The sequence below is a fragment of the Ovis canadensis genome, chromosome 6 (assembly GCF_042477335.2).
Source record: "Ovis canadensis isolate MfBH-ARS-UI-01 breed Bighorn chromosome 6, ARS-UI_OviCan_v2, whole genome shotgun sequence".
Classification (NCBI taxonomy): Eukaryota; Metazoa; Chordata; class Mammalia; order Artiodactyla; family Bovidae; genus Ovis; species Ovis canadensis.
Window position 1 is genome coordinate 82,020,957 of NC_091250.1, and position 27,421 is coordinate 82,048,377.

General features: G+C 38.7%; 1 protein-coding gene across 1 annotated transcript in view; it reads left to right on the forward strand.

Moving 5' to 3' along the window:
• Positions 1-4,998: 4,998 nt before the first annotated feature.
• Positions 4,999-27,421, forward strand: part of GABRB1 (gamma-aminobutyric acid type A receptor subunit beta1) — a 438,990-nt gene continuing 416,567 nt past the window's right edge. Inside the window, exons 1-3 of the mRNA XM_069593059.1 lie at positions 4,999-5,172; positions 5,351-5,442; positions 5,878-5,945. Of these exons, the coding sequence (XP_069449160.1) occupies positions 5,093-5,172; positions 5,351-5,442; positions 5,878-5,945 (240 nt within the window). The 5' untranslated portion in view covers positions 4,999-5,092. The remainder of the gene's footprint in view (positions 5,173-5,350; positions 5,443-5,877; positions 5,946-27,421) is intronic.

A 27,421-nucleotide genomic window follows, 5' to 3' on the forward strand; every position in this document is an offset into this window, starting at 1 on the left:
ACTGGAGTGGGTTGCCATTTCCTTCTCCAATGTGTGAAAGCGAAAGTGAAGTTGTGTCTGGCTCTTAGTGATCCCATGGACTGCAGCCCACCAGGCTCCTCCATCCATGGGATTTTCCAGGCAAGAGTACTGGAGTGAGGTGCCATAAAGTAATATATATTCTGATTTTTTCACTTAATGTTTTTAACTTTACTTAACGCTGTCAATTTGTTTCATTCCATATCTAGCTCTTTTTATTTTGTCTTGTTTTTGCTTAATGCTTTATGCTGGGATTTATCTGTGTAATAGCATATAGATTTTTTATATATTGAGTGTTTTATTGTATTATATAACTATATATTTATTCTGAATAGATAAATATTTAGGTTGCTGCCAGTTTCGTACTATTAAAAGCCACACTGCAATCAACATTCTTAGACTGCATGAATATATCTCTAGGGTGTGTTCCTAGTGCTGGAAATTCTGAGCCAAATGGTTTGTGCATCTTTGACTTTATGAGACATGCACAGATTTCTTTATAAAGTATTCAGGTCCATTTATATCCCTCCTGAAAGTACTTATATGAGCATCTCTAACTAATATTTGACATTCTTAAGTTTTTCATACCTGATATATTTAGAATGGTATATCATTGTTTTAGGGCTTCCCTGGTAGCTCAGTTGGCAAAGAATTCACTTGCGATGCAGCAGACCCTGGTTCGATCCCTGGATCAGGAAGATCTGTGGAGGAGATAGCAACCCACTCCAATATTCTTGCCTGGAGAATCACATGGACAGAGGAGCCCGGTGGGCTACAGTCTATGGGGTCACAAAGAGTCAGACAACACTCAGAGACTAAACCACCACCACCACATTATTGCTTTATTAGCAATCCCTCATTTAGAGAGGCTCTTTGTCTTTTTTATTCTTTCTTTCTTTCTCTTTTATTGACTTATAGAAAACTTTTCTTTTTTTGATAATTTCTTCATACTAATTTTTGGCAATTAAATTTGCTGAAAATACTTTTTGGTTGACTTTTCACTATATTAAATGATCTTTTAATTTAAAGGTTACATTTTCTGTAGTTATCATTACTAGTCTTTCCTTTTATAATTTATATTATACTTTCATTTATCTTTAAATCTTTGTGCTCAAGTGCTCAGTCGTTAGCACTCTTCGTGACCCATGGACTATAGCCTTCTGGGTTCTGCTGTCCATGGAATTTTCCAGGCAAGAATACTGGAGTGGGTTGCCATTTCCTCCTCCAGCAGATCTTCCCAACCTAGGGATCAAACCCATGTCTCCTGAGTCTCTTGCACTGGCAGGCAGATTCTTTTACCACTGAGCCACCTGGGAAGCCCCTTTTAAGTCTTTCCCTGAATCCAAATCGTAAATATATTTCTTATTAGGTTTTTCTAAAGTTTTGGTTTTATATTTCAGTTATGTATCCACCTGTAATACATTTTTGTGCATGCAATAATGTAAAGGTTTACTTTTTTCCCCCTTTATGAATAATAAATTGTCCCCATAGCATTTATTGAATATCTCATCCTTTCCTATCTTCCCTAAAATAGAAGAATATTTTATGCTATTTATTTGGCTGTGCTATTTTCTGTTTTACTATATCTAAATGAATTTCAGACTCAACAGAAACTGTTTTAATTTCAATGTCTCAAAGATCTTGATATCTCAAAGCCAAGTGCTCCCATATACTTCTTTTTCTCTTCCAAATTTTGTCTTTTTTTTCACTCTTTACTCTTACATTTTTCACTCTTTACTCTTGCATTTATATTTTAGAACTGATGTCTTAATTTTCATAATAAATGTAGGAGTTTCAATTCAAATTGATTATATTTCTTATATTGGATAGAATTAATATCTTTATAATATTGACTTTCCCCAGTCACATAGTTTTCATTTAGCTAGGTCTCATGTCCTTCAAAAATATTATATAGATTCTCTACAAAGCTCTTACACTTTTTTCTGTTATTCCTAGATACACTAGAATTTTTCCTATTATTGTAATAGAATGTTTCCCATTTTATGTGTCTTTTTGGTAGGAGTTACGTACAGGAATACTACTAATATGTACTTAACGTTATTCAATTTTGAAATTAGAAGTCTCGTTTAACTCACTGTATTCTTATATGTTTGGAGACCTCATTGGATTTTTCTCTCTAGATAAATGTAACATATGGATATAAGGATAGCTTAATTTCTTCCTTTTTTATTCTTTTAAAAAATTATTGTCTCATTGCAATATCACACTTCTACTATAATTAGATTGCAATATCATACCTCTATATAATTAAGTAGTCCTACACTTCAACTGAAGTACCTCATAAGTATCATGATTAATTACTTTACAAGTATATGTTTTAAAAATAACTCTAAAATGATATATTCAGCTCTATCAACATTTTCGTTTAATTGTTCAGCTTTTGTAAGCATACATCAAGAGAAAAGATGTTTAGTAATCATTTTGTAAATACTGAATTATTATATTATAGGTACTTATCCATTATTTTTGACCTTTTGGCAAATATTGCTAAATAAAATCCTAGTTATTATTCAAAAATAATGATTGAGGTTTATAACCAACCGGAAAACATATATCCCAGTAAAAGCTATATAAATTTAAAAAATATAGCAAACATCTAACCAATAACATCTTTTACAAATTGAATTTGACTACCAAGGATAACAATTTGCAACTTCCAATAGATGAGTCAGTTAACAAATTCCATGTGGAAGGAGACTCTGTATGCTCTTTTCTGCTGTTGTACCACCAGTATAGAGTGTGACACAGTAAATGTTCAATAAATATTTGAGGAATAAATGAATGAAATAAACTCTCCATATATTTTATTTTCTCCAGTACAGCTTTTGCAAAGAGTTGTGCAGCACAGAGAGGTTCTATGCTTCAACAAAGACCTGTAGCATAAACAGATCTTTTCCTTTACCCATTAAAAGCAGAGCCACATGGATTAAAAAAAGGTAGAGGACATACTTTTAAGTCAATTAAGAAAATTTATTGAGTTAATGCTGGTCCCAGAAGAAAAGGCCATAGTGTTTAAAGTTGTCATGAGCCTCAAAGAAAAAAATGAAATTAATGTATACATTGAATGTCAAGATCTACACATATGTAAATGTATGTATCATTGTTTAGGACACTTTCAAAAGTCTTCAGATCCTGACCTTCACAACTGCCTGATGATTATATTATATTTCTGAAAACTTGTACTGGTCTATCACCTCCTCTCTATGCTAAACACTATCTGACTTCATTTCTTTTTGCTTGGTGTTACTGTAATAATTCTTCTTCCTTGTTTTCAGTATCTCTGGTTCTTTCTCTTGGGATCTATGCTTCATAGAATACAGCAGATAGGTCCATAGATTCGGAGTTAAAATGCTGATTTCATCATTTATTAACAGTTTGATTAAACTAGTTACATTATCTTGATTTGTTCTTAGTATCATCTATAAAATTATAATAATAGTAATATCTAATAATAGTAATAGTAATAACATCTGGATTACTACCAGGTTTAAATGAAATCATCTATGTAATGTGCATGATAACCAGCAAATAGTCCACAACTGATGAAGGTTAATCACTCTTCCCATGTTTATTCTATCAGAACATTCTAAAACCTAAATCTGACCCTGATCATTGCTACTTAAAACTCTCAGTGATTTCCAGAAGCTTAAAAGTGCATAGTGGAGAATGTACCTTTCCCTGTAGTCTAGCCTTGGTTTCCCTTTGCACCCTCACCACCCTCAGGTCCTCCCTCCCTCCCTCCCTCCAGCCTTTTATATTCTGCTCAGTCATTTCAGGGTTCAGCTACTTAAGCAGACCACAGGCTTTCAGGTCTCATAGTCTGTCAAAGTCTTTCAAGTCTCTTTGGGATATTCTCTTCCCTCCTTCTGGAATTACCCTCTTTCTCTGCTCTGGCAAAATACTTCTTTCTCCAGAAACCCTACCTACCTCACTTTGGTAGAATTAACAATCCTCTTGCCACTATGTAAACTATATGAGATATATTGAATTTACATATATTTACATCCATCTTCCCCAACAGCCTGTGAATTTCCCAACGTCAGAAATCCTTTTAAAGTTGTCTTTGAGTCCCAGAATTCCTAGAACATAGCAAAAGATTTAATATATGAATAAATGCCTAGCGAAGGGATTCCTGCCTAACATATGCTCAGTGACTTTTATCGAATTGTATTGACCGAACCCCAATCTACTAGTAAACAGAGGTTAGACCCTCTCGGTGTTTCAGGGTCCTATTTTGGGTTACTGACACAAGCTTAACACTTGGCAATAAAAAAATATATTTTCTTTACTAGAACCTAGAAGAAAATGCGACCAATGACTCTGGAAAAAGAATTTCCTGTCCAAGGTGCTGCCTCATGGCCGGCTTCTCTCACCTCTCTTGCCTGGTGAGACACGAAAGGGGGAGGGAAGACAAGTGGGGAGAGCAACTGCAAAAGTCGACCAGCTCCTCTTCCTCCTCCTGGAAAAGAGAAAGAGGACACTAAGCCAGACATCCTAAGAAGCCTTTCAAGAGAACCTGAACAAATAAGCCTGAGTTTCTTTCTCTGGCTCTCCCTCTCCACTTCGTCCCCTTTACTCCCCTCACCCCATCACTCACACACACGCACACAGAGAACCACCTCGCCTCCAGACGCCCAGTTCTAAGATTACCGTGACTGTCAACGAAATATGCCAATCACAGGCAGCCTAAACCAGATCCCTGGGAATTGAGTAAAAAAAAAAACCGGTTTGGAGGCAGAAAGGAAATGAACATAGCAACCTCCAATGCACAAAGAGAGATTCCTATTCATATGCACGTAGGATCCGAAGCAAAGAAACAGCAGGATATCTTTTACTATCGGAGAACGCGGAGCACCACAAACAGGAACTTTAAAGGAATTGAAATCTGTTGCCTGTTCCACTAGGAATATTGTTTGCAAGGCACAAGGTGTCTTTTGGTAGTGAGCACCCTCTGCGCATGCGCAGGTCCATTCGGGAATTACTGCCCTGCCGCCGACTAAGTTGCATTCCTTGAATCTTCGCAGAAAAGACAATTCTTTAATCAGAGTTAGTAATGTGGACAGTACAAAATCGAGAGAGTTTGGGGCTTCTCTCTTTCCCTGTGATGATTGCCATGGTCTGTTGTGCACACAGGTGAGCAGCTGTTGTTGAATGTCTCTTTTTTTTCCCTAGGTGTTTTCTTTTCACATGCTTGCTGGATCATGTAGCTCGTTATTTAGGAGGGGTGGGGGGTGTAGGTGTGCCTGCCTATTTTTATGTCTGGTTGCAGTTTGTGCTCATTCTAAATCCGGTCCCTACTTCTTCCCTTCAGCGCCAACGAGCCCAGCAACATGTCATACGTGAAAGAGACAGTGGACAGATTGCTTAAAGGATATGACATTCGCTTGCGGCCGGACTTTGGAGGTAATGCTTCATCTTTTTTTTTTTTTTTCAACCTGTAACCCATATCTTGTTCTCCTTTCCTGTCGAAGATACATGTCAAAAAAATTAGAAGGAGAAGCGTGTCATTTTCATAAGCGTGCACTACGCCCTATGCTCTGGCCAAACACGCGCGCGCGCGCACACACACTCACATTCACACACACGCCGGACCCCTAGGCTCAGGTGGAGGAACCCCAGGCAAAGCCGACCTTTCGCGGCTCCACACACCCTCTGCATAGTCACTGCATCATGCGTGTGCCCACACCTGTTCTCTCAGGCTGTACCCTGCAACGGGGTGGAGGGATGGGGGTGGTGGGAACCCATTCAGAATGTAGTAAGCGCAGGGAAGCCCTCTGCCCCTCCCCAGCCTGTGGCCGCTCTGAGATTGTGTCCACAATGTGCCCCTGTCCCCCGCAGGGCCCCCCGTGGATGTCGGGATGAGGATCGATGTCGCCAGCATAGACATGGTCTCCGAAGTGAACATGGTGAGTGGCCCCGCTACTGGCCCGGCGGCCGCGCTTACGCAGATGCGAAACGGACCGGTCCCCGTGCCCTCTGCGTTTGGTTGGCGGTCACCTCGCCCCGGCCCAGGGATCCCGCTCCAAGCGCGCTCCCTACTCTGGCACACACGCCCTGCTGGCCCTGGTTTGTATTTTCAACACACACACGAGCTACTGCGGGTGTTCAGGAGGAAACGTGCTCCGCACTATTTGGGAAAGGACGGGTGACTGTGGCGCCGGCGGAGCGGGTGGGGCGGAGTCAGCGGTACTTTCGCTGGGTTTCCTTGGGTGTTGCGAGGCGCAGGGCACCATCTGCCGGCAGCCGGGTGGCCTGCACCCGCGGGCCCCCGCACCGTGGTCCGCAGCCACCTCCTCGCCAGTCGCGATCCCCGCAGCGGACAAGCCAGACCCCCCAGGGCCCGCCACCAAGCACCCAAGCACAAACATGAGGTTTCCTAGTGTCCTCTCCCTTTCCAGGCCCTCGCACACGGAGTGGCAGGAGCAACAGGCTGAGACCACGGTCCCTGCTGGCTAGCTAACACGAAAGTACTCAAGCCAGCTTCTGGGGAGAGGCTTGTATTGTTCCCACGTGGGGGTTGATGAATTTGTCTTGCTGCATCTTGCGAGCTTAAGTTGAAATCGAACGGTTCGAGTAATTGCTTTGTTTTGCCTTAGACACCGAAGCATGCGGAGGAAAGCCTGATGATCAGTTACGGTGGAAAAGGGAGAGAGCAAGGGAGAGGGCCATAGTAACGTGTAGTGAACCTAGAGCAATCTTCTCATTGCGGAGTTAACATTCTTTTATTTCATATTTCCTCCTTCCTTCTGAAGCTGTTTCAACATCGATTGAAATCATAGTGTCTCTTTCTCTATTGGCTGTTTCCAACCACTGTGGGGTAGCAGTTTTCTAGTTAGAGTTTCTAACTGTTGCTTCTTATAAGGCAGGGGGAAAAGCCTGTTGCTTTTCTAGAACAAACCACACAGCGAACAGCTAGATCTACCTGAGAAAAATGCCATTTTCATTCCACTTACGGGAAAAAAAATGTATTGTGGCAGTGGAAATGTAGATAGCTTTAATAATTTAAAGACTAAAGCCTTGGGAATTTTATCACCGTGAAGCTGTAAAGGCTATAGAGTGATAGGATAAATGAATTGCCAGTTCATTCCATTTCATTACTATTGTGTCATTTTATTTTAGCATGTTAAGGCTTAAGAATTTCTTTTTTTAGGGTATGTCAGGGAAGAAATACATATATTTAAAATATATTGAGTTGGAGTAGATTAAAAAGTGTGACTATTACATTTTGTATTTTATAGTTGTACCTTCCCCTGCTTTAAGTAGCTTATTTTAAACAGTATTTTCATCGGATGGTGGTATTAGAAAGACAATTTTGAAATATCAATGCACAATGAATATTCTCTGACTTGAAAAAGGTTTTTAATAGCCGCATTTATAATATTCTCTCATATACATGTCCCTGCTAGAAAGCACCCCAAAGGAACTATTTACAGACACTGGGGAATGTAATAACATCCGCACATATACAAACCATACCCAATCCATGTCATTGTGACTGGATAAACTAGGCAGTGAATTAGTTTAACAAGCTGTTTGTATCAGGTAGGTAAATGATGAAAATATTTTCCTTTTTGGTCATTTATTTGGCACCTTGTAAGTACCCACACAGATAATTTATAAAATAGGAGAAGATTGGGAAAGCTTAAAAGGCAAACAATGTCTTTGGTAGCGGTCTGCTTTTCAGAGTACTATGCTTTTCAGAATTTTTCAAGTGTGTAATTTTGTTAACTATGTTTACAAACAACTTTTCAGTTTAAAAACAAACAAAACTGAAATGAATAGGAAGTTGCTATTTAACCAAAACAACCACCATAACAAAAAAGGTCTGTATAATCAATTGTTCAGTGGAATTTGTACAGAGGCTCAGAAAAAAAAATATTGAATTTAATTGCTTTACCATTGGAAATAGCTCTTTATTATGGAATAATATTTTAAGAAAATCTATTTATTCACTGTACCATGTGTGTATGTACTTGATTTTTTAAAAATATTCACCCAACAGATAAACCCTTAAAAAATACATTCTACCAAATTACCCATTACCTTTCCACAATGGTGTTAGAGACATGATAGGAAAATAGAAACCACTGAACATAGAAAAATAAACCTTCATTTACTTAATTTTTCTTCTGTCATCAATGACAAAGCATTGAAATTCATAGATTGCAAATAACTCCAAAAAAAAAAAAACAGAAAAATGGAAACAAGGAGGAGTGTACGATCAAGCGTTCTATAGAAACACAATCTGAGTAGTTAGCCCTGATTAAGAGCACTGTCTATGATGTGTTTTGATTTTTAGACAAGACAGTAGAGTTGAAAAGTCAATGAGCAATAAGACTTATTGCTTTTATATTTAGCATGTTTCAGAACCCTAATAGGCAATAACTTCTGAGATTATTTAATAGGGAATTTTCAACAAAATTAACAACAAATAAGAATGGATATTGCATATAATAAAAATAGTTTTAAAGAAAATTCAGATTAAAATCCATTGCTAAAACATTACTCATTTTTATATTTTTTATTCATTACCATTATCACCCACCCATTTCCACAACTGGGAAAATGGCATAACTGTCCATTATATTAATGCTTTTGAAAACTATGTTCTGTTTTGAAAACTAGGTTCTTTTAACTTTTATTCTTTTCATATGCTATACTAAGTGAAATATAATTCCAGATTGGTTTCTAACATTGTCTGTTTTATTAAAGACTAACGTCACAACAAGAGTATTTTTGATTCATGTCCTTCAGGACTTAAAAATATTTTTCCTAAATTTAAAAAAGAGAGAGAGAGTCCTGTTAGTCAAGAAGCTCTATAATCAAGAATTGTTGGTTTTGAACAGTGAATGGAAAACCTCTGAAGAATAATTCTGATGCAGGGGAAAAAATCTATATTTGAGAGCAAGACTTTTCTTTTCAGGCAAAAATATTATTGATTAAATCAGGAAGGACTTTTTCTTTTGGCATCATGGGATAGATTGTGCTTGTGATAGCAACTACAATACTGTTATTTTCTGAACAGTCATCTTTAAAAAGCTACTGATTTCCATTAAATTAAATTTAATTTAATGTTTTAAATTAAATCTCTAAAACCTTTTTTTTAACAATTTCTGCGAAATTGTATACCTACACACATACACAAATGGCTGATCAAAGAGGAATAAAGAACAGTTGGAACAAAAAGAGACAGTAGCCCTCAGAAACTGCCTTTAAGTAACCACTAACATTTACTAATAGAAGTCCAATAAAACACAGATAATAATAAGCAAGTCTTAGAGCCATTGATTGGAAGGAACATGATATTAAATACCTGTAACAAAAGGTTGAACCCTTGTATTTGATTCCAATGACTAGCGGTTCCTTCTTATTAAAGAGGTAGCTCCTAATCATCAAAGAGGAGCTTCAACCACACAACTCTCTGTCTCCCATTGAAAGACATGGTGGTCTGAGAGTGGCCACCCCCAGAAGATTTGACATCTATTGAGCTCTAATCCAATGTAGGTCTCAACCCAAGCTGTTCCCAGAGTTGGATACCTATTGTGTGTTCATTGCTTCCTTCCTTCATACATACATAGATGCCACAGTGAATGCTCTTATAGGCATTAAAATTGACATAAGAACACCTTCTCAAAAAGCTAAAATGAGTTTAATTGTCTAAAGAATACCCCAGAGAAAAACAAATCTTTATTATGAAATACCCTCTATTGTTAAATCCCACTTATTTTAACAGTTGATTCCAGACGTTTCTGGTATACACTTTATTTATGTCTCACTTATGTCTAGTTACCACCCTCCTGATGATACCCAACAGTAACCACCTATCAGAAATCTCCCTCCCCCATTTCTCTAAGCCAGTGATTCTCATTCTTTAATGTTTATCTGAACCATTCTGGGATCTCAAAATGTTAAAATGCAGTTTCTTATTCAGAGGTCTGGGATGAGGTCTGATATCCTACATTGTTAACAACTCCCAGATGCTGTCAATTGCTGGTACATAGACAGCACCAGGATTTCCCTGGTGGCTCAGATGGTAAAGCATCTGCCTACAATGTGGGAGACCTGGGTTCGATCACTGGGTTGGGAAGATCCTCTGGAGAAGAAAATGGCAACCCATTCCAGTACTCTTGCCTGGAAAATCCCATGGATGGAGGAGCGTGGTAGACTATAGCCCATGGGCTCACAAGAGTTGGACACGACTGAGCAACTTCACTTTCACTTTCAGACAGCACTTTGAGAAGCAAGATTGCAGTACATTATTCCAAGGCCTAGCATTATTAAGAATTGAACCTTTTATTTTCTCTTAAATTTCTTTAAGGATGGTATTTTCCCAAGGTTTCAAATTAAGTTTCAAATTAATTTCTGGGTAGTCAAACAGGTAGCTGTGCTCAAAAGCAAAAATTAGTATAGTTAATTGATGATAAGGAACAGGATAAAGACAAGAGCATTGTTGGTAGGGCTCGACTTAAAACTGATACGCAGTCCTGCTGTGTCAGTACTTATGAGTCATCCAACCTTAAATGATGGCTATGAAAATGTTACTAAGCAGAGCAACTCGCACAACACTATCCTGCAACTTTACACAGCACCAATGACTCTTCTTTTTCAGAATAAAGAACATTGCAAACTGGGTTTCCCCCCACTAACAGCCTCCAATAGCTTTATAAAATAGCTTAAACATACTCTTGCTGCTGTCGGTAAATTTTCTGAGGTTATAACAGAATTTCTTTGCAAATAGAGTAAATAGGTCAGTACTATTTAAAGGCATGAACAGATATCAGCAGTTAAAGATATAAATATGTTTTTCTCGTATTAACGAGGTCTCACTTTTAGGTGTTGGGTTACAATATTGTACCATCTAGAGAAGTTCAAAGAGGGAAAACTTCCCTTTACCTTTCTGTTTGGAGATAACAGATCTTTTTATTCTCTAAGCCACATCAAAGCAAACTTATCCAGATTTTTAAAAGTTTGAAGTTACATTTGAAATACTATATTCCTAGGGATATATGGCCAGACTAGGAATTAAAGTGTGTAGTACGATGGAAATAAATAATGGCATTTGTTGAATGCTATTTGTTGAATAGCCTATGTAGAAGACATGGTTATCAGATCCTTTTATTAGTAACTCATTTTGTTGTTTGCTGTTCAGTTGCTAAGTTATGTCCAATTCTTTGTGACCCCATGGACTGCAGCACATCAGGCTTCCCTGTCCTTCACTGTCTCCTAGAGTTTTCTCAAACTCGTGCCTGTTGAAGGCTCTGTAATCACCATCCCCTATTATAGAAGGAGACACTGAGGTTGAGGAAGGGAGAAAGTTAGGTTGAAAGAGGTTAAATAAGTGTAACAACTCAGAAGTTGCAGATCTAGTCACTGGCAGAGTCAGGAACCCAGGCAGCCTGATTCCAGAACCTGGCTCCTATTTGTGAGGCAAGTGAGAAAACATTGCTGGTATTTAGCTTTGGGACTTTGAGTAAGTCCCTTGACTTCTCCAGTTCTCAAGTTTTTCTTCTGTAAAATGAAGGTAAATGACCCAGTTACTAAATCTTTTCCAGTTCAAATATCTACTGTAGAAACTTAGACTCTGTCAAAATGCAGATTCTTCCTCTCCTCTGTATTCTCCTATTAGATTTCATCTTATTCCATTTTGTTCTTCTGTTAGATGTGTCAGTCAACAAGCATTTATTGAATTCCACCGACTGCAAACTCCAGATGTCTCCTGGGAACATTGCTGTAATGATTGTGTGCAATCTGGGGCCCCTTGGATTACTATTTTAATCGGTCATGACATAATCATCCATTTTATTCCTAAACACATCCCTAAGACAACAACAAGAAATGTTGAATCAATGGCATTCAAAATGAGATTTGAATGATGCTGGGTTTATATTGTATTGCACTTTGGTGCCAAGAGTGTATTTGAAGTGTTTCCATCCAGTGCTGTCCATTGTATTCATACTGGGAACTTTGCTCAACTGTTGCCAAACTAACAAATGTTTCAGCACAATGTGAAACAGAAGGAGAACTTTACTTTCCAAGATCTGAGTATCCCTAAGGATTTACCCAAATCATCTAAAATCTTTCCATCAGGTGGTCTGGGAGCAAGAGGTGAAGCCAAGATGTCACCTGAGCTGAACATCGCTTAGTATCAATTCTATAAATATTTGGTGTTTTTGTCATGGCAGACCCCCTAAGTTCTTGATAGCACTCTCAAAACACACATGAATCAAATCTTGCATTATCAGGGAAGGTAAAACATGTCAAAAGAAAAATATATGATATTAAATGTTTTTAACTGATTTGAGTTTTAACAACTCAAATGAGCATTATCATACTTGAGGATAGTGGAAAGATAAATGCAGTTGATTAAATGTTAATACAATTTCCCCATGAACTTTTTCAAAACACTGAATCCTATTTTTCATAATAGCAGGATTGACTTTTTGCATTTTAGAATACTTCTGTTTTCAGAAGATCATGCATTTCATGAAGTCTCTTGACTTCTGGTTGTTGAAAGTAGTTATAGTTAGTAGCATAAAACAATCTATTACTCAGCACTTGACAGAAATGCTCAAGAAAGGTTTTAAATTAATTCCTATCATTGGTGATCACTTAGGAAAAAAAAGACTGGTCATAAGATGAGCGAAAGATGAATAGGTTTTCTTTAGTGAACTCAGTATCCCTTTCTTAAAATCCTCATATTCCTCTCTGTTTTTCTGCTAATAGTTTTTTTTTTCTTCTTCTACACTTCCATTGAGTGCTGAGTGTATTTTGTCTCTTACAATCCCAATAAAACTGTCATTGTTTTGCATATTTAAGATTAAAGACCTTTTCCCAAAAGCACGCATTCAACCATTTTAGTGATTAAAGCAGATAAGGTCTCTGTCTTTGCGGAGTTTATAGTCTTTAAAAAACAAACAAACTAAGATCTCTATACCTGAAATAATTTTTTTTTTCCTTTTTGGAAGATTTTGAAACACTCATAGTTACCTTGATGGTGGGCTGTTTTGGTTCAGCACATAGAGAACAGTTAGTCTTTTATCGTGTCATGAACTCAGTATTAGGAATGGAAAAATGACTAAGATGTGTTCCATATCTTCAAATATTTTCTAGTGTAGAGAAGAATGCAGAAACAGTGACTTTAAAACAATGTGGTAGGGGCTGTGATAGAGATGTGCATGTCCGTGTCCTTTGGAAGCATGGAGAAGTAGTTTCTAAGGAATGGTGAAGGGTTAATACTTGGGGTGAATCCTAAAGAGGACTAGTAATGAGTGGCCTGTGTAGGCTGCAAATGAGAAGAAATACTTTTCAAGCAAAAGGAAGGGCATAAGCATTGGCAAGTGTGTCTGCAAACAGCATGGAGTGTTCTGGGAACTACAGGCCATTCACTATTGTGAGAACTTAAAGGGCACAGGGAAGATTGTCAAGAGATAAAATAGGATACTCAAAGCAAGATGTAGGACAGTGTTATTGAATGTTCTCACTTCTGTAAAAAGAAGCCTCTTTAGAAATGTGTGTGTGTGTGTGTGTGTGTGTGTGTGTGTGTGTAGTATATGCACTGACCCCTTCTGGAAGAATGCTCAGGACAGTAACAGTGTCTGCCTCTTGGAAGTGGAACCAGCACTAGGAGTATGACTTGGAGGGATACTTAGCGTTCTTTATATGCCCCTTTGAATTGTTTGACTTTTAAAACTTATACACGGTTTACGTTTTCACTTTAAAACCACAGAGAGAGAGAGAGAAAGAGACAGAGTTAGACAGACAGAGAAACAGAGAGAAATGATGGAATGTGTGCATTAAGGAAATGAGTCCTAAGTCTGAAACAGAGGAAACCTGCTACAGATTTCAACAGAAAGCTACATTTTATTTTCAGATAGATCATTTTGATGGCTTCGTGGAGAGTAAAACAGAGAAGGCTAAAACAGGGGCAAACATTTCTAATTAAGAAGCATTAGAGGGTGTTTTAAACTTCATATGAGATGATAAATGTCTCAAATAGAACAGTAGCTTTAGGAATGGAAAGGAAGAGAAAAAAAGATTCAAAGAAGTCAATCAGAGGGATTTTGTGACTGGTTAGATATTGGAAGTTAGAGAGGCAGTGAGCCTAAGATGCCCTTGTGGCTTCCATATTGAATGATGGGCACATATGGCACCATCTGCCCAGGGAGGGAAACAGGAAAGGAAGTACCAGCTATCTTGTTCACTAAAGTAGAAGTCTTTACAGATTCTTTTAGAAAAAATATCAGAGCATGTTGTTACAAGATACCGTGGGAATGTGCTAAGTCACTAAGTCGTGTCTCCCTCTTTGCAATTTCATGGACTATAGCCCACCAGGCTCCTCTGTCCTTGGAATTTCTCAGGCAAGAATATTGGAGTGGGTTGCATTTCCTCTTCCAGGGGATCTTCCCAACCCAGAGATCAAACTCGAGTCTCCTGCGTCTCCTTCCTTGGTAGTCTGCTTCTTTACTCCTGAGCCACCTGGGAAGTCCCTCTTGTGGAAATATAGAGGTAGAATATCTTGGAGGTTGGCCTACCCTGAAAAAAACTAGTTTCTTGGTGACCCTTCCTGTTCAGTTCACAAAGAAGGCAAGTTCTACATGGAAAGTTTCTGAGCCTATACATGTGGTGGCTGAAATGACCTGGTTAGAGATTTGGAGAAAAGGTGCTGGCCAAAGAGAGAATGTTCAGTGCAGTCAACTTTAATCTGTAGCAACATTGTTCTTTATCTAGGAGGACCCAGACCCTGATAAGATTGAGAACTTACTTTTCAAAATGCCCTAAAGAAGTGACCTTTGTATGCTATTTCGTTTGCTTTTATAAACCCTATAGGTGGGGGAAAAAAAGATTTGTGCGGAATTCACTTACACAGCATCTGCTGTCTTCTCCATCGAGTCCCTGGAATGATTCAGAGTCCTTCCAGAACACTGTGTTTCCATGGGAAATCACATGAAAGCAGTGTGAGTTCTTGTAGAAAGTGCATTTGGCATTGAAATGAGACGGGGTATAATAGACAGCACAAGTGGGGCCAGCAGAAGTGAAGCTTAGCTGCCAGAAAATTCAAAAGTGACTCCCAGGAGCTTTTCAGAAGAGCAGAAACATTTGAATGGTTTGGTGGGGTTGATTTTAAACAATCTTGTTGAAACAACGTTTCAACAGAGCCCTATCCCCACAAATGGTCTCCTGGCAAGTGGATACCTATTTAAGCAAAGGTGTATTCATAGATTGTGTCATTGAGTTCAGAGAAAGAAGGTAGAGAAGCAGATAGAAAAATAGACTTAAACAGAAGAGGGTTCAGACAGAAGGTAGCTGTTAGCAATCCCTACCGCAGTGGAAAGAGTATGGGTTAAGGCCCTTGGGATGCAACCAGAGAGTTAGAGGCCCAGAGTCTTGTTCTGGTTGCTGAATGGATTCATCAGGGAAGTTGCTAAGAGAGAATCCTGTCTGAATGAGAAGGTTTATTTGGGAACCTTCCTGAAGGTAGAGGAATAGATTTGTTGAAAGTTCAGGGTCTCTGCCTACTCTAACCCTCTGTGACTCATGGGGAGGTTTTTGTTTTTTTTTTCTTTTCGATCTATTATTTTCAAGAGAACACTATTCAATTCTCTAGTCAAGAGAAACCCCTTTGTGGTTTCCATAGAGACAGTTCAGTGACATTTATTTGAAATCCTACCTGTGCCTAGAACATTTTCTCATGTCAGATGCCATCATTTTTCCCTTCTCCCACCTGTAATCTCTTTCCACACAAATGCATCTGAATCTACTTCAGAATCCATAAGAAATCATCTTTCTTCTATAGTCTTGTCTGTAGCCACACGGAAGAGGAATCTACTGGAGGAAGAATGTCTGGGGCATAGAAGCAAACCTCTGAAAAGTCTGAGACTCTGAAAAGACAAAAGACCCAATATAACATAATGATTTTCTTTCAGTTCATATACAGTTTTTATTAGCCTTGTCTTCCACCTCCTACCCTCCTCCTCCTACCTATGTTAGCTACAGGAAGTTTAGGATTATACTCTTTATGCTTTGTATATAGTTCTTAGCATTTAATAGAGACTTAATAACATTTATTAGGATTATAAAAGAATTTTTCTAGACATAAAATAGTGTTAGTAATAATTTAAATTTAAATTCAGCATTTAAATTTTCTAATTCAGAAATTAATATTTCCTCTGTCAGGTCTACCTTATACTTTCATATGTAATTTTCTTTTATGTTGATCGTGAATCATGAGCCATTTCCATAGAAACAACTTTATCAGGTGGCACAGCCAGTGTTAGAGACACAAAATCATTTCATAACAAATCTCAAAATACATATATATGCATATATATATGTATACACACTTAAGTATTCATTGTCTTTAAAAATTAGTGAATTCATTTTTCAAAATGTAATCTGTATGTTGGTACCTGGACTTTCAATATTTCTGGAAACATTTAAGAAATTACAAAGAATAACTGGATTGATGACTACAAAGTGAATAGCATTTAAATAGAAGAAAAATAAAACATAAAAGGAAGCATATGAAAAAGGTTTTCTCTGGCATTTGGGGTGATTTTGGAGGAGCCAAATTAAATTTTAAATGATAACCAAGGAAGTTAATGAAATTTGAAAATATGAAGTAAATGATATACCTAATTCAGAAACATATATTTACTAAGGAAGCATATAATATCTATTTCTTATCTAGTCATATTTGCTGTAAATGTATCCTTACCCTAAACATGAATATTTGCTTTCAAACATCAACTTTTGTCTGAAACTTCCACACCCACACAGTCATTTGTCATAACCAGCAAATGTGTTAAATCAACTACCACATTAAATGGAGATAAGAGATTTTTTCCCACTGACATCGCCACTTTTCTGCTCGCCCCCACCTGCAACACACACACACACACACACAATTCAGCACATCCCAAAAGAACAATCTAGAGAACAAAAATCCTAGTTCAAACTGACCATGGAGTTGAGGCTGATGAGAGGAGACAAAGAAGATTCACTATGAAGATTCATGTTGGTCAGCTGAAAACTTTTGGCTAAATGTGGTGGGAACTGATTTTCAGACATTTCAAAGCTGCAAATAGAAGGAGGAGGACAGGATGAAAAGTTTGAAGAGTAAAAGATACTCACAAAACTGGAAAGTCATATCCAGTTTTTGGTGGGTTATTGGTGCATATCTCCTATATCCATGTCTACCTTACTTTGGGAAACACCCCTACAAGCTGTGCTATCATGAAGGATGAAGAGAACTTCATAACCTGCTTCTCTGAAATTGTGGAAGGGAGAGACTTTTGAGATATTACAGGCATCTGCCTTACTGTGTTCAAAATCCCTGTCATAGGACATAAGCATAACTTGCTGAATTATAGTTTTGCCTCATTCAGTTTCAGTTCAGTCGCTCAGTCATGACCAACTCTTTGCAGCCCCATGGACTGCAGCACGCCAGCCTCCCTGTCTATCACCAACTCCCGGAGTCTACCCAAACTCATGTCCATTGAGTCGGTGATGCCATCCAAACATCTCATCCTCTGTCGTCCCCTTCTCCTCCTGCCCTCAATCCTTTGCTGCATCAGGGTCTTTTCAAATGAGTCAGCTCTTCACATCAGGTGGCCAAAGTATTGGAGTTTCAGCTTCAGCATCAGTCCCTCCAATGAACACCCAGGACTGATCTCCTTTAGGATGGACTGATTGGATTTCCTTGCAGTCCAAGGGACTCTCAAGAGTCTTCTACAATGCCACAGTTCAAAAGCATCAATTCTTTGGTGCTCAGGTTTCTCTACAGTCCAACTCTCACATCCACACATAACTACTGGAAAAACAATAACCTCGGCTAGATGGACCTTTGTTGGCAAAGTAATGTCTCTGCTTTTTAATATGTTGTCTAGGTTGGTCATAACTTTCCTTCCAAGGAATATGCATCTTTTAATTTCATGGCTGCAGTCACCATCTGCAGTGATTTTGGAGTCCCAAAAAATAAAGTCAGCCACTGTTTCCCCATCTATTTACCATGACGTGATGGGGCCGGATGCCATGATCTTAGTTTTCTGAATGTTGAGCTTTAAGCCAACTTTTTTGCTCCTCTCTTACTTTCATCAAAGGCTCTTTCGTTCTTCACTTTCTGCCATAAGGGTGGTGTTATCTGCATATCTGAGGTTATTGATATTTCTCCCGGCAATCTTGATTCCAGCTTGTGCTTCATCCAACCCAGCATTTCTCATGATGTACTCTGCATATAAGTTAAATAAGCAGGGTGACAATATACAGCCTTGACATACTTCTTTTCCTTTTTGGAACCAGTGTGTTGCTCCATGTCCAGTTCTAACTGTTGTTTCCTGACAGGTTTTTCAAGAGGTGGGTCAGGTGGTTTGGTATTCCCATCTTTTGAAGAATTTTTCACAGTTTATTGTGATCCACACAGTCAAAGGCTTTGGCATAGTTAATAAAGCAGAAATAGATGATTTTCTGGAACTCTCTTGCTTTTTTGATGATCCAATGAATGTTGGCGATTTGATCTCTGGTTCCTCTGCCTTTTCTAAAACCAACTTGAACATCTGGAAGTTCACGGTTCACGTATTGCTGAAGCCTGGCTTGGAGAATTTTGAGCATTACTTTACTAGCATATGAGATGAGTGTAATTGTGCAGTAGTTTGAGCATTCTTTGGCATTGCCTTTCTTTGGGATTGGAATGAAAACTGACCTTTTCCAGTCCTGTGGCCACTGCTGAGCTTTCCAAATTTGCTGGCATATTGAGTGCAGCACTTTCATAGCATCATCTTTTAGGATTTGAAATAGTTCAACTGGAATTCCATCACCTCCACTAGCTTTGTTTGTAGTGATGCTTCCTAAAGCCCACTTGACTTCACATTCCAAGATGTCTGGCTCTAGGTGAGTGATCACACCATCGTGATTATCTGGGTCATGAAGATCTTTTTTGCCTCATTACCATAGAGCTTTCACACATTTTAAAGGATTTGTACTTTGGCTTCTGCAGAATGGACAGAGATATGTGAGCCCAACCTCAAACCAAACAAATACCACTATTCTTTTTCAATATTATTCAATCTCACTGAGCGGAGGTTTAGTTTTGAGTGGAAATGTGGGACTCTTTCAGTAGTTCGGTAGGGAACAGCTATGGAAGGTGGTTTCAGAAGCTACCTGCTTGATATACTGTCATCAGATCTCGATATCCTCTGTTTTGATTCCTGATGAAAGGCAAATAACTCCCAGACAGGCACTAATCATGCTAGTTTTTATTTCTTGTATTTGCACCAATGTGTGAATGAATGATTGAATGACAGAACAGGTTTGCTTAAGAGAAAGATTAGAAAAGAATAGGAGAAAAGTGAGGAAACAGAACTTACTTCATACTTTCCCAGAATCAGCAGTTTCCTTACTTTGGGAACCAATACAAAAGAGTTCAGCACAGTTGCAGAGTGAGATGTGCTGACCCAGCATTTGTGCTGTCCGCTCCGCACTCAGAAAGAATTGTGCTTTATCTGACAGTGATACTCAACATTCTGTAGCCCAAAATGTGAAATCCACAAATTCACTTCCATTGTCTGAAGGCTTAGTATCTATGCTGATGGGGCCAGGTGGCAATAACATCTTACAGTTTTAATAACCTGATGAATTGCATAGTTAAAATCAGTGTCTAGTGGGCAGCACACTGGCAATTTTTTGAGTCCAGACACTCCCCATCTGGTGTACATAATTTTGGTTTTTCTCCTTAAGTACATTCCCCTTGAATATGCTTCTGTCAAGTTATATTTAAATAATTTAAATCACTTTAAAATGTCAGGATGAGATTGTATTCTAATTTATACTCTGAAGTATGAATTTCATGACTTACTTAAGCCCTTTGATTCTCGGTTCCATGTAAAATGGAAATAATAGTGTCTGTTCTACTTATTTCAGGGAGCAGGAAGAATCAAAAGAGATTAAATCACATATAAATATGTGCTCTGTATATGTGATGTAAAACTGTAAACTATTATGAATGTTAAATACTTGTGTTTTTATTGTTTTACTGTTATCTCTTAAGCTGGTAATGAATTTCTCCTGCTTTAATGCTAGTATATCAAGAATAACATTAATTCACATCTTGCGTAATCAAATATGATGATATTTTTGTTCAGTGCTGGGATTTTCATCAGGCAGTTGAAATTCACAGTACTACCTCTAATTGTGAAACTATTTTGTGACATCTGACAGAAAAAAAAAAATGGAAAGAGTTTCTCACACCTTTCCTCCTGATCATATTCTCTTGGTGCTCACTCTGAGACATCTCACATTTTAAAATTTCAACCTGTGTATGGTCCCCCATACCTCTCTAACTTTCACATTTTGTGTTACATCCTGGTCTGTGAAAGAAATGGGTTATGTGGTTTTCCATGAGCTTAGCCGAGACAATGAGGGTTCTGGAGTTGACATGTTTTAATTGCAGCCCCTGCACTTACAGGCCCTGTTACCTTAGTATTTTTAACTCTAGAATAATCATATAGTTGATTGTCCAAACATGAACCATTGAGAATGAAAAGGAGCACTATTAATAATACCTGGATCAAGAAGTGTAAACTGACACTGTCTTGGGAAAGCCAGGATTTATGATCACCCGCATGCTACTCAAAACCTGAATTTCTTCATCTTTAAAACGGGGATAAATTATATTTTCTTCTTAAGTCATTAAAGGCTTAATGAGATAATATGCTGTCTGATTTGGGGAAAATATCAGTTATTTTCTTCTTTCTCGTTTTCCTTTTCCTCCCTCTTCACTTCTCCTTCCCCTTCCTTCACTGAACACATATTATATACCAGTCACTGTTATAGGCACCTTATATGAACTTCAACAATGGACGTAAAGTAGAGTAGATAACCTAATAAGAGTTTTTATACTAAAGTTAGAGATAATCAAACAGATAAAAATATCATCTATCAACTCACCTTTGTTTATCAAGAGTATTATAAGAGCAAAGAGATTTGCTAGGAATTGGGAAGTGTTATTAAAAATTGTAGGATTTACTTTATTCATTCAAGGAACAGCCAAGAATATCATTGAGAGAGTAGGTTATTAAAAGATAACAATCTTCTTGGGGTCATTATTGACCACAATTAACACTAAAAAAGGGCCCTAATGATGAGCTCTTAACTTATGACATCACAGAGAAAGTACTACCAAGCTGAGATGTTCAAGAGGAGAATAGGTAGGAAGGTGATGATTATTCCACATAGGGAAAATAGTACAAAGAAGTTTATAAATATAGTATTACCAAGACTAATCAGATGTGAATCTTAAGGCCTAGAAAATCATCTTGGAGTCTTCAGTTCAGTTCAGTTCAGTCGCTCAGCTGTGTCCGACTCTTTGCGACCCCATGAATCACAGCACGCCAGGCCTCCCTGTCATCACCATCTCCAGGAGTTCGCTCAAACTCATGTCCATCGAGTCGGTGATGCCATCCAGCCATCTCATCCTCGGTCGTCCCCTTCTCCTCCTGCCCCCAATCCCTCCCAGCATCAGAGTCTTTTCCAATGAGTCAACTCTTCGCATGAGGTGGCCAAAGTACTGGAGTTTCAGCTTTAGCATTATTCCTTCCAAAGAAATCCCAGGGCTGATCTCCTTCAGAATGAACAGGTTGGATCTCCTTGCAGTCTAAAGGACTCTCAAGAGTCTTCTCCAACACCACAGTTCAAAAGCATCAATTCTTCGGCACTCAGCTTTCTTCACAGTCCAACTCTCACATCCATACACGACCACTGGAAAAACCATAGCCTTGACTAGATGGACCTTGGAGTCTTAATAATAATAATACTTACTGAGTACTTCTACAAAGCAGGTACCACTCTAAGCATTTTACAAATATTAATCCACTTAATCCATAATGCAGCCGTATGAGGGGTGTATCATTATTATCTCAATTTACAGATAAAGAAACTGAGGCATAGATAGAAAAGTTAAAAAAAAAAAAAAAACTTGCCCAAAGCTGTACAACTAGTAAATGATAGAGCTGTGCTTTGCACCCAGGTAGACTAACTTCAGGGTCTATGTGTGGTAGTTAGGTCACTAAATCAATTAGATCATAAAACACTGTTATTTCTGATAACATTTAAACTAGATAAGTTTTGAAGATTAGGAGGCATTAATACTTGGCAAAATGGGTCCTAGCATTAAATGTATTAGCAATTAATATTATTTAGTCCAGAGTTAAACTTTGTAAAGGTTAAAGAGTAGCTTGATTAATGTCTTCAGGTTTACAAAAGCATTTGATCCATTAACTGGTTTAAATCACATTCAACCTATTTGCATGCAAGATATTACTTAAAGTGCTGTGTTAGGTGCTCATTGAAAATAAGAAGAGAACATGGATTTTATGCCTCTTCTGAGAAACTCTTAACTTGAAGAAAGAAGCAAAGTTTAAATTGGACATAAGGAACAACATCTTGACTGTAATGAGTGAGAAGATGCTGGAAGCAGCTATAGAGAGTATCTGGGAAGTGTCCATCCTTAGAAAGCTTCAGAACAAGAAAAGATAATTATATCTGTCCTAGTTGGCATATAGAGCTCTTCTATCCAAAGGCAAGAGGGTGACCAGAGAAATAATGCTTCACTAAGACCCTTCCCAATTAAGGGATTTGAACTGCTAAGACTTTTACTTGATATTAACTATCTATTGCAAGATATTCAAAAATCCCCACATTTTGATCACCTGCTTCCCTGGTGGTTCAGATAGTAAAGCATCTGCCTGCAATGTGGAAGATCTGGGTTCGATCCCTGGGTCGGAAAGATTCCCTGGAGAAGGGAATGGCAACCCACTCCAGTAATCTTGCTGGAAAATCCTATGGACAGAGGAGCCTGGTGGGCTACAGTCCATGGGGTCAAAGAGTTGGCCACGACACTCAGAGTATATATAATTCAAGAAGAAGACTACAACCATACACTTAGAGATAGTGATGGGGCACTTGACTAGGCTATCATTAATTCAGTGGCTCTTTCTGGAGCAACCAACTTATTGACCGTATACTGAGCTTCCCCTTGGCTCAGCGGTAAAGATTCTGCCTGCCAATGTAGAAGACACAGGAGACTCATGTTTGATTCCTGGGTTAAGAAGATCCCCTGGCGGAGGGCATGACAACCCACTTCAGTATTCTTGCCTGGAGAATCCCATGGATGGAGGAGCCTGGCGGGCTATTCCATGGGATCGCAAAGAGTTGGACATGACTGAAGTGACTGAGTGCACACACTGACCTTATCCTACTCACACTTATAACTCAGAAAAATTTGCCACGTCTCTAACCTTCATGGTGGTTAGTGAAGAGGAGATTCAGGAGACGTTAAATCCTCAAATGCCAAGGGTGTTCTGTAATGGGAGTGTCTTGAAGACTTTGCCTGATAAGTGCCTTTTGCGTGGAGTAGGCTGTGTAAAATCATGTTGAATTGAATTTAAAAGCAATGCATTCAATTCAAGTCTGTGTATACTTCTGTACTTCTTACAGGAAAAAAAAATCCCTTAATGTCAAGAATAGAAATAGTTATTAAAATATAATGAAATGTTTTATGTATCAGGTTCCAAAATAAATACTTGACATCAGTTTTTACAAGAGCCACCTGGGATAGGAATATCTAATATCTCTGTTTCACAGGTGGGACTTCCTTGGTGGCTCAGATGGTAAAGAATCTGCCTTCAATGCAGGAGACCCAAGTTTGATCTCTGAGTAAGGAAGATCCCTGGAGAAGGGAATGGCAACCCACTTCAGTATTCTTGCCTGGAGAATCCCTTGGACAGAGGAGCCTGGCAGGCTATAGTCCATGGGGTCAGATAAAGAATTGAGACCAGGAAAGCTGATTTGTTTTAGAGTTGTTTTTAGAGATCAAGCCTGTTTAAGAACCACACATCTAACCCCCTTTGGGTCCTGGGACTTAATTCCAATGTGTGTGTATGGTGGGAGGGGACTGGAAGGCTCCCCAGCACATACAACAAGCAATATTCTGGACACTAGCTGAGTGTGCTACAACACAACTCAATTCTGACACTGTTTATCCAGAGACAGCATCAGATTCCACAGGTTAAGTGTTCAGGTCTATAAGATGTCCCCTTCCCCACTTCAGATGCCAGCTGCAAGACCAGGTTGTTACCTGTACTCATGACTAACTGGCTGTAAATCAGAGGTTCCCACAATCTCCACCTTGGGTTTGATTATATTTTGTTACAGCAGCTCACAGAACTCAGAGAAACATTTTACTGACTAGAGCACCAATTATTATAAAAGGATATAAGTCAGGAGCAACCAGATGAGAGACATGTATAGAGCAAGGTGTGGGGAGTGGCCACAGATCATCCACACTCCCTCCAGGTCCACTCCTCTCCCGTTTCCAAGTGTTCACCAACTGGGAAGCTTTGAATCCCTTTCCTCTTGGATCTTTATGGAAGCTTCATTATATAGGCAGGATTGATTAAATCATTGGCTGTTGTAGATTGAACTCAATCTCCAGCCCCTCTCCTCTCCCTGGTGGTCAGGGGAGGGGACTGGAAGTTCCAGTCCTCTAGTTACTCAGTTGGCTGTGCTGGCCATCAGTCCCCAGCTTTAGATACTTTCTCAAAGTCATCTCATTAACATAACAAAAGACAGTGTCCCTCCCACCCCCCCACCCTTCCCTAGGCTTCCCTGATGGCTCAAATGGTAAACAATCTGCCTGCAAAGCAGGAGATCCTGGTTTGATTCCTGGGTCAGGAATATCCCCTGGAGAAGTGAATGGTAACCCACTCCAATATTCTTGCCTAGAGAATTCCGTGGATAGAGGAACTTAATGGACTCCATGGGGTCCATGCATCCATGGGGTCGCTAAGAGTCAGATATGACTGAGCGACTAACACTTTCACTCTTCACTTAGAAATTTGAAGGATTTTTTTTTTTTAATGAGCTGTTTGATAAAAGTTGAGGGGAGTGGGGAATAGGAGGACCAAGTATATATTTCTTATTATAAATCGTAATCACACTCGCTTTATCTTTTTTTTTTTTTTACTTTTTGGCATGTGGGATCTAATTAGTCGGTCCCCAGCCCTGCAGTGGAAGCCTGGAGTCTTAACCACTGGATCCCCAGGGAAGTCCCTCCCCGTGTCATTTTATCCAGCAATCATTTCTTTCCATTTCAGAGTTTACTCTGGTCTGAATTGTGCTGTTAAGAGATATCTTCTACTTCTTTTGAGAAGAATCCCACCAAAAAGAATCGAATTTTGAATTTCAGGCCTCAAAACAAGCAGGAGCATGAGGGGTAGTTGGTATTCTTGCTCCAGTTCTGTGGAATTACTTCCCTGGCCAGAACTTTACCTCTTCATTTTTTTGTGAAGGAAGATGAAAGAAAAAAGATGACTCTCACCAGAGGAGAGGGTTGTGTGGTAGGAGCCCAGGTTCTTGTTTCTCCCTCCATTGCTCTCCTTGTCATGGTCCATAAAGCAGGCAACACAGCATTTTTCCTGTCAGATTTGCTTGCAGAGGGGATTTGTTTGTTGGAGTCCAAGACAAAGACTCAGAAAATCTAAAATCTGTTATTTTTCAATTTACGGGATTTCCTGCCAGTGAAAAGAAAGAATTGCCCTCCACTTCAGAATTCTCTAAACGGGAGCAGGCATCAACCCCTGGAAGGGGGGAAGCATGCCAGTTGTTTCTTGGTGGGGAGAGTAGGGAAGCTAATTAGACAACCCATTTCTGGGTAGAAAAGACAGAAGAGGCTCAGGTATATTTAGCTTTTCTTATTTTTCCGACTGAACACTGAGAGAGAAATCAAACAGGAATGTGTAAAGGTCACATTTCATCACTGTCCTTTCAGAACTGGGGAATTACATTATGAAATGCAGATGGCATCTTGAGGTTAAAATAGCAAGTTATTATTATCACATCACTTACAGGAGAGATTTTTCATTTTTCTGTCTCTTGAAGGAATATACATTTTAAAACTTTATTTAAAAAAAAATTAAAGGCACACACCTTTAAAAAATTTTAAACCTCTGTTTCTTCCGGCTTGGTTGGAATGATGCAATATAACAATCACTTAGCTTGCTTCTATAGAAATATAAAGCAGAGGATTTACTGCTGAAGGACAGTATATTATAAAGTAGAAGACATTCATGGGACATAGTTTAGGGAGAAGCAACTTGCTTGAAATAAACTATCTTGCTGTATTTCAAAAAATGCAAAGTGAGGCTGAGAGAACACTAAATTCTGCTAAAGCCATTACAGGCTTGATTTGTGTGTGTGTGTGTGTGTGTGTGTGTGTACTACATAAGGCATGGTACTGCTGATCACCAACGTAGATCTTGCTGCATTTGTTTGTCCCTGGGGCTTCCCTGGTAGCTCAGACGGTAAAAGAATCTGCCTGCAATGCAGGAGACAGGGTTTGATCCCTGGGTTAGGAAGAGCCCCTGGAGAAGGGAATGGCTACCCACTCCAGTATTCTTGCCTGGGAAATCCCATGAACAGAGGAGCCTGGTGGGCTACAGTCCATGGGGTCACAAAGACTTGGACATGACTAGGTGACTTTCATTTTTTTCACAGGTAAAGAATAACCTGCTTTTACATCTCAGTGGGGAGTTAAGCAGTTAACCATCTTTGTGCTGTCACTAAAGACTGGGTCCCACACAGGCTCAGCCACACACAGGTCAGGTCAAATCAGAACTTTATTATCTTTGGTTTAAGGATAAGACTAAGTTCTGGATGTAGAGGGGTGAGTACAACACAAAGTGGGCTTCAAGAAAAATTGCAATTTAGCATCATGTACTGTGGGGTTTACTGAGATCTAAAAATACATAATTTCAGAATGCCTTCCATAATTGAAATCATCAGACCAATACATTGTTTTGTAACTTCTCAGTCCCTTTAACTTCTGATTTTATTGGAGATTTTGTAGAAAAGAAAGATTCATGTTAGTCAGTAAATATATGTATTTTTTAAAAGATGCTAATTAGAAAGCCCCAAGAGGTTTGTTTGTTTATTATGGAAATTCAGACACAAAGGGAAAAATAAAGGCCAATGAAAAAAAGTTCAGGGAAGCAAAAAATAATTTTGATGAAATTTAATTTCAAGAAGAATCTAGAGACACTTGCCCATCCTCATTGTTGGCAAGCTGCTTTGGAAATGCCTTGCCAAAAGTAGAATATCACTGGGATAAAAACTGTTTTTCCCCAAACTGGCTCCTTTATGTTGAGGAGCAAATTAACAGCAAATGCACCATTCTATCTCCTGCCTCCTCACATTCTATGCTTCTTACTATACATTTAAAAAATTAACATTTCCATCACAAACTCAATTTCAAGATCATTGATAATTCCTCTTTCTTCTTCTACCTTTTCTTCCCTTCTATCCTCTTCTACCCCATATTTCCTTAATTTAGCAG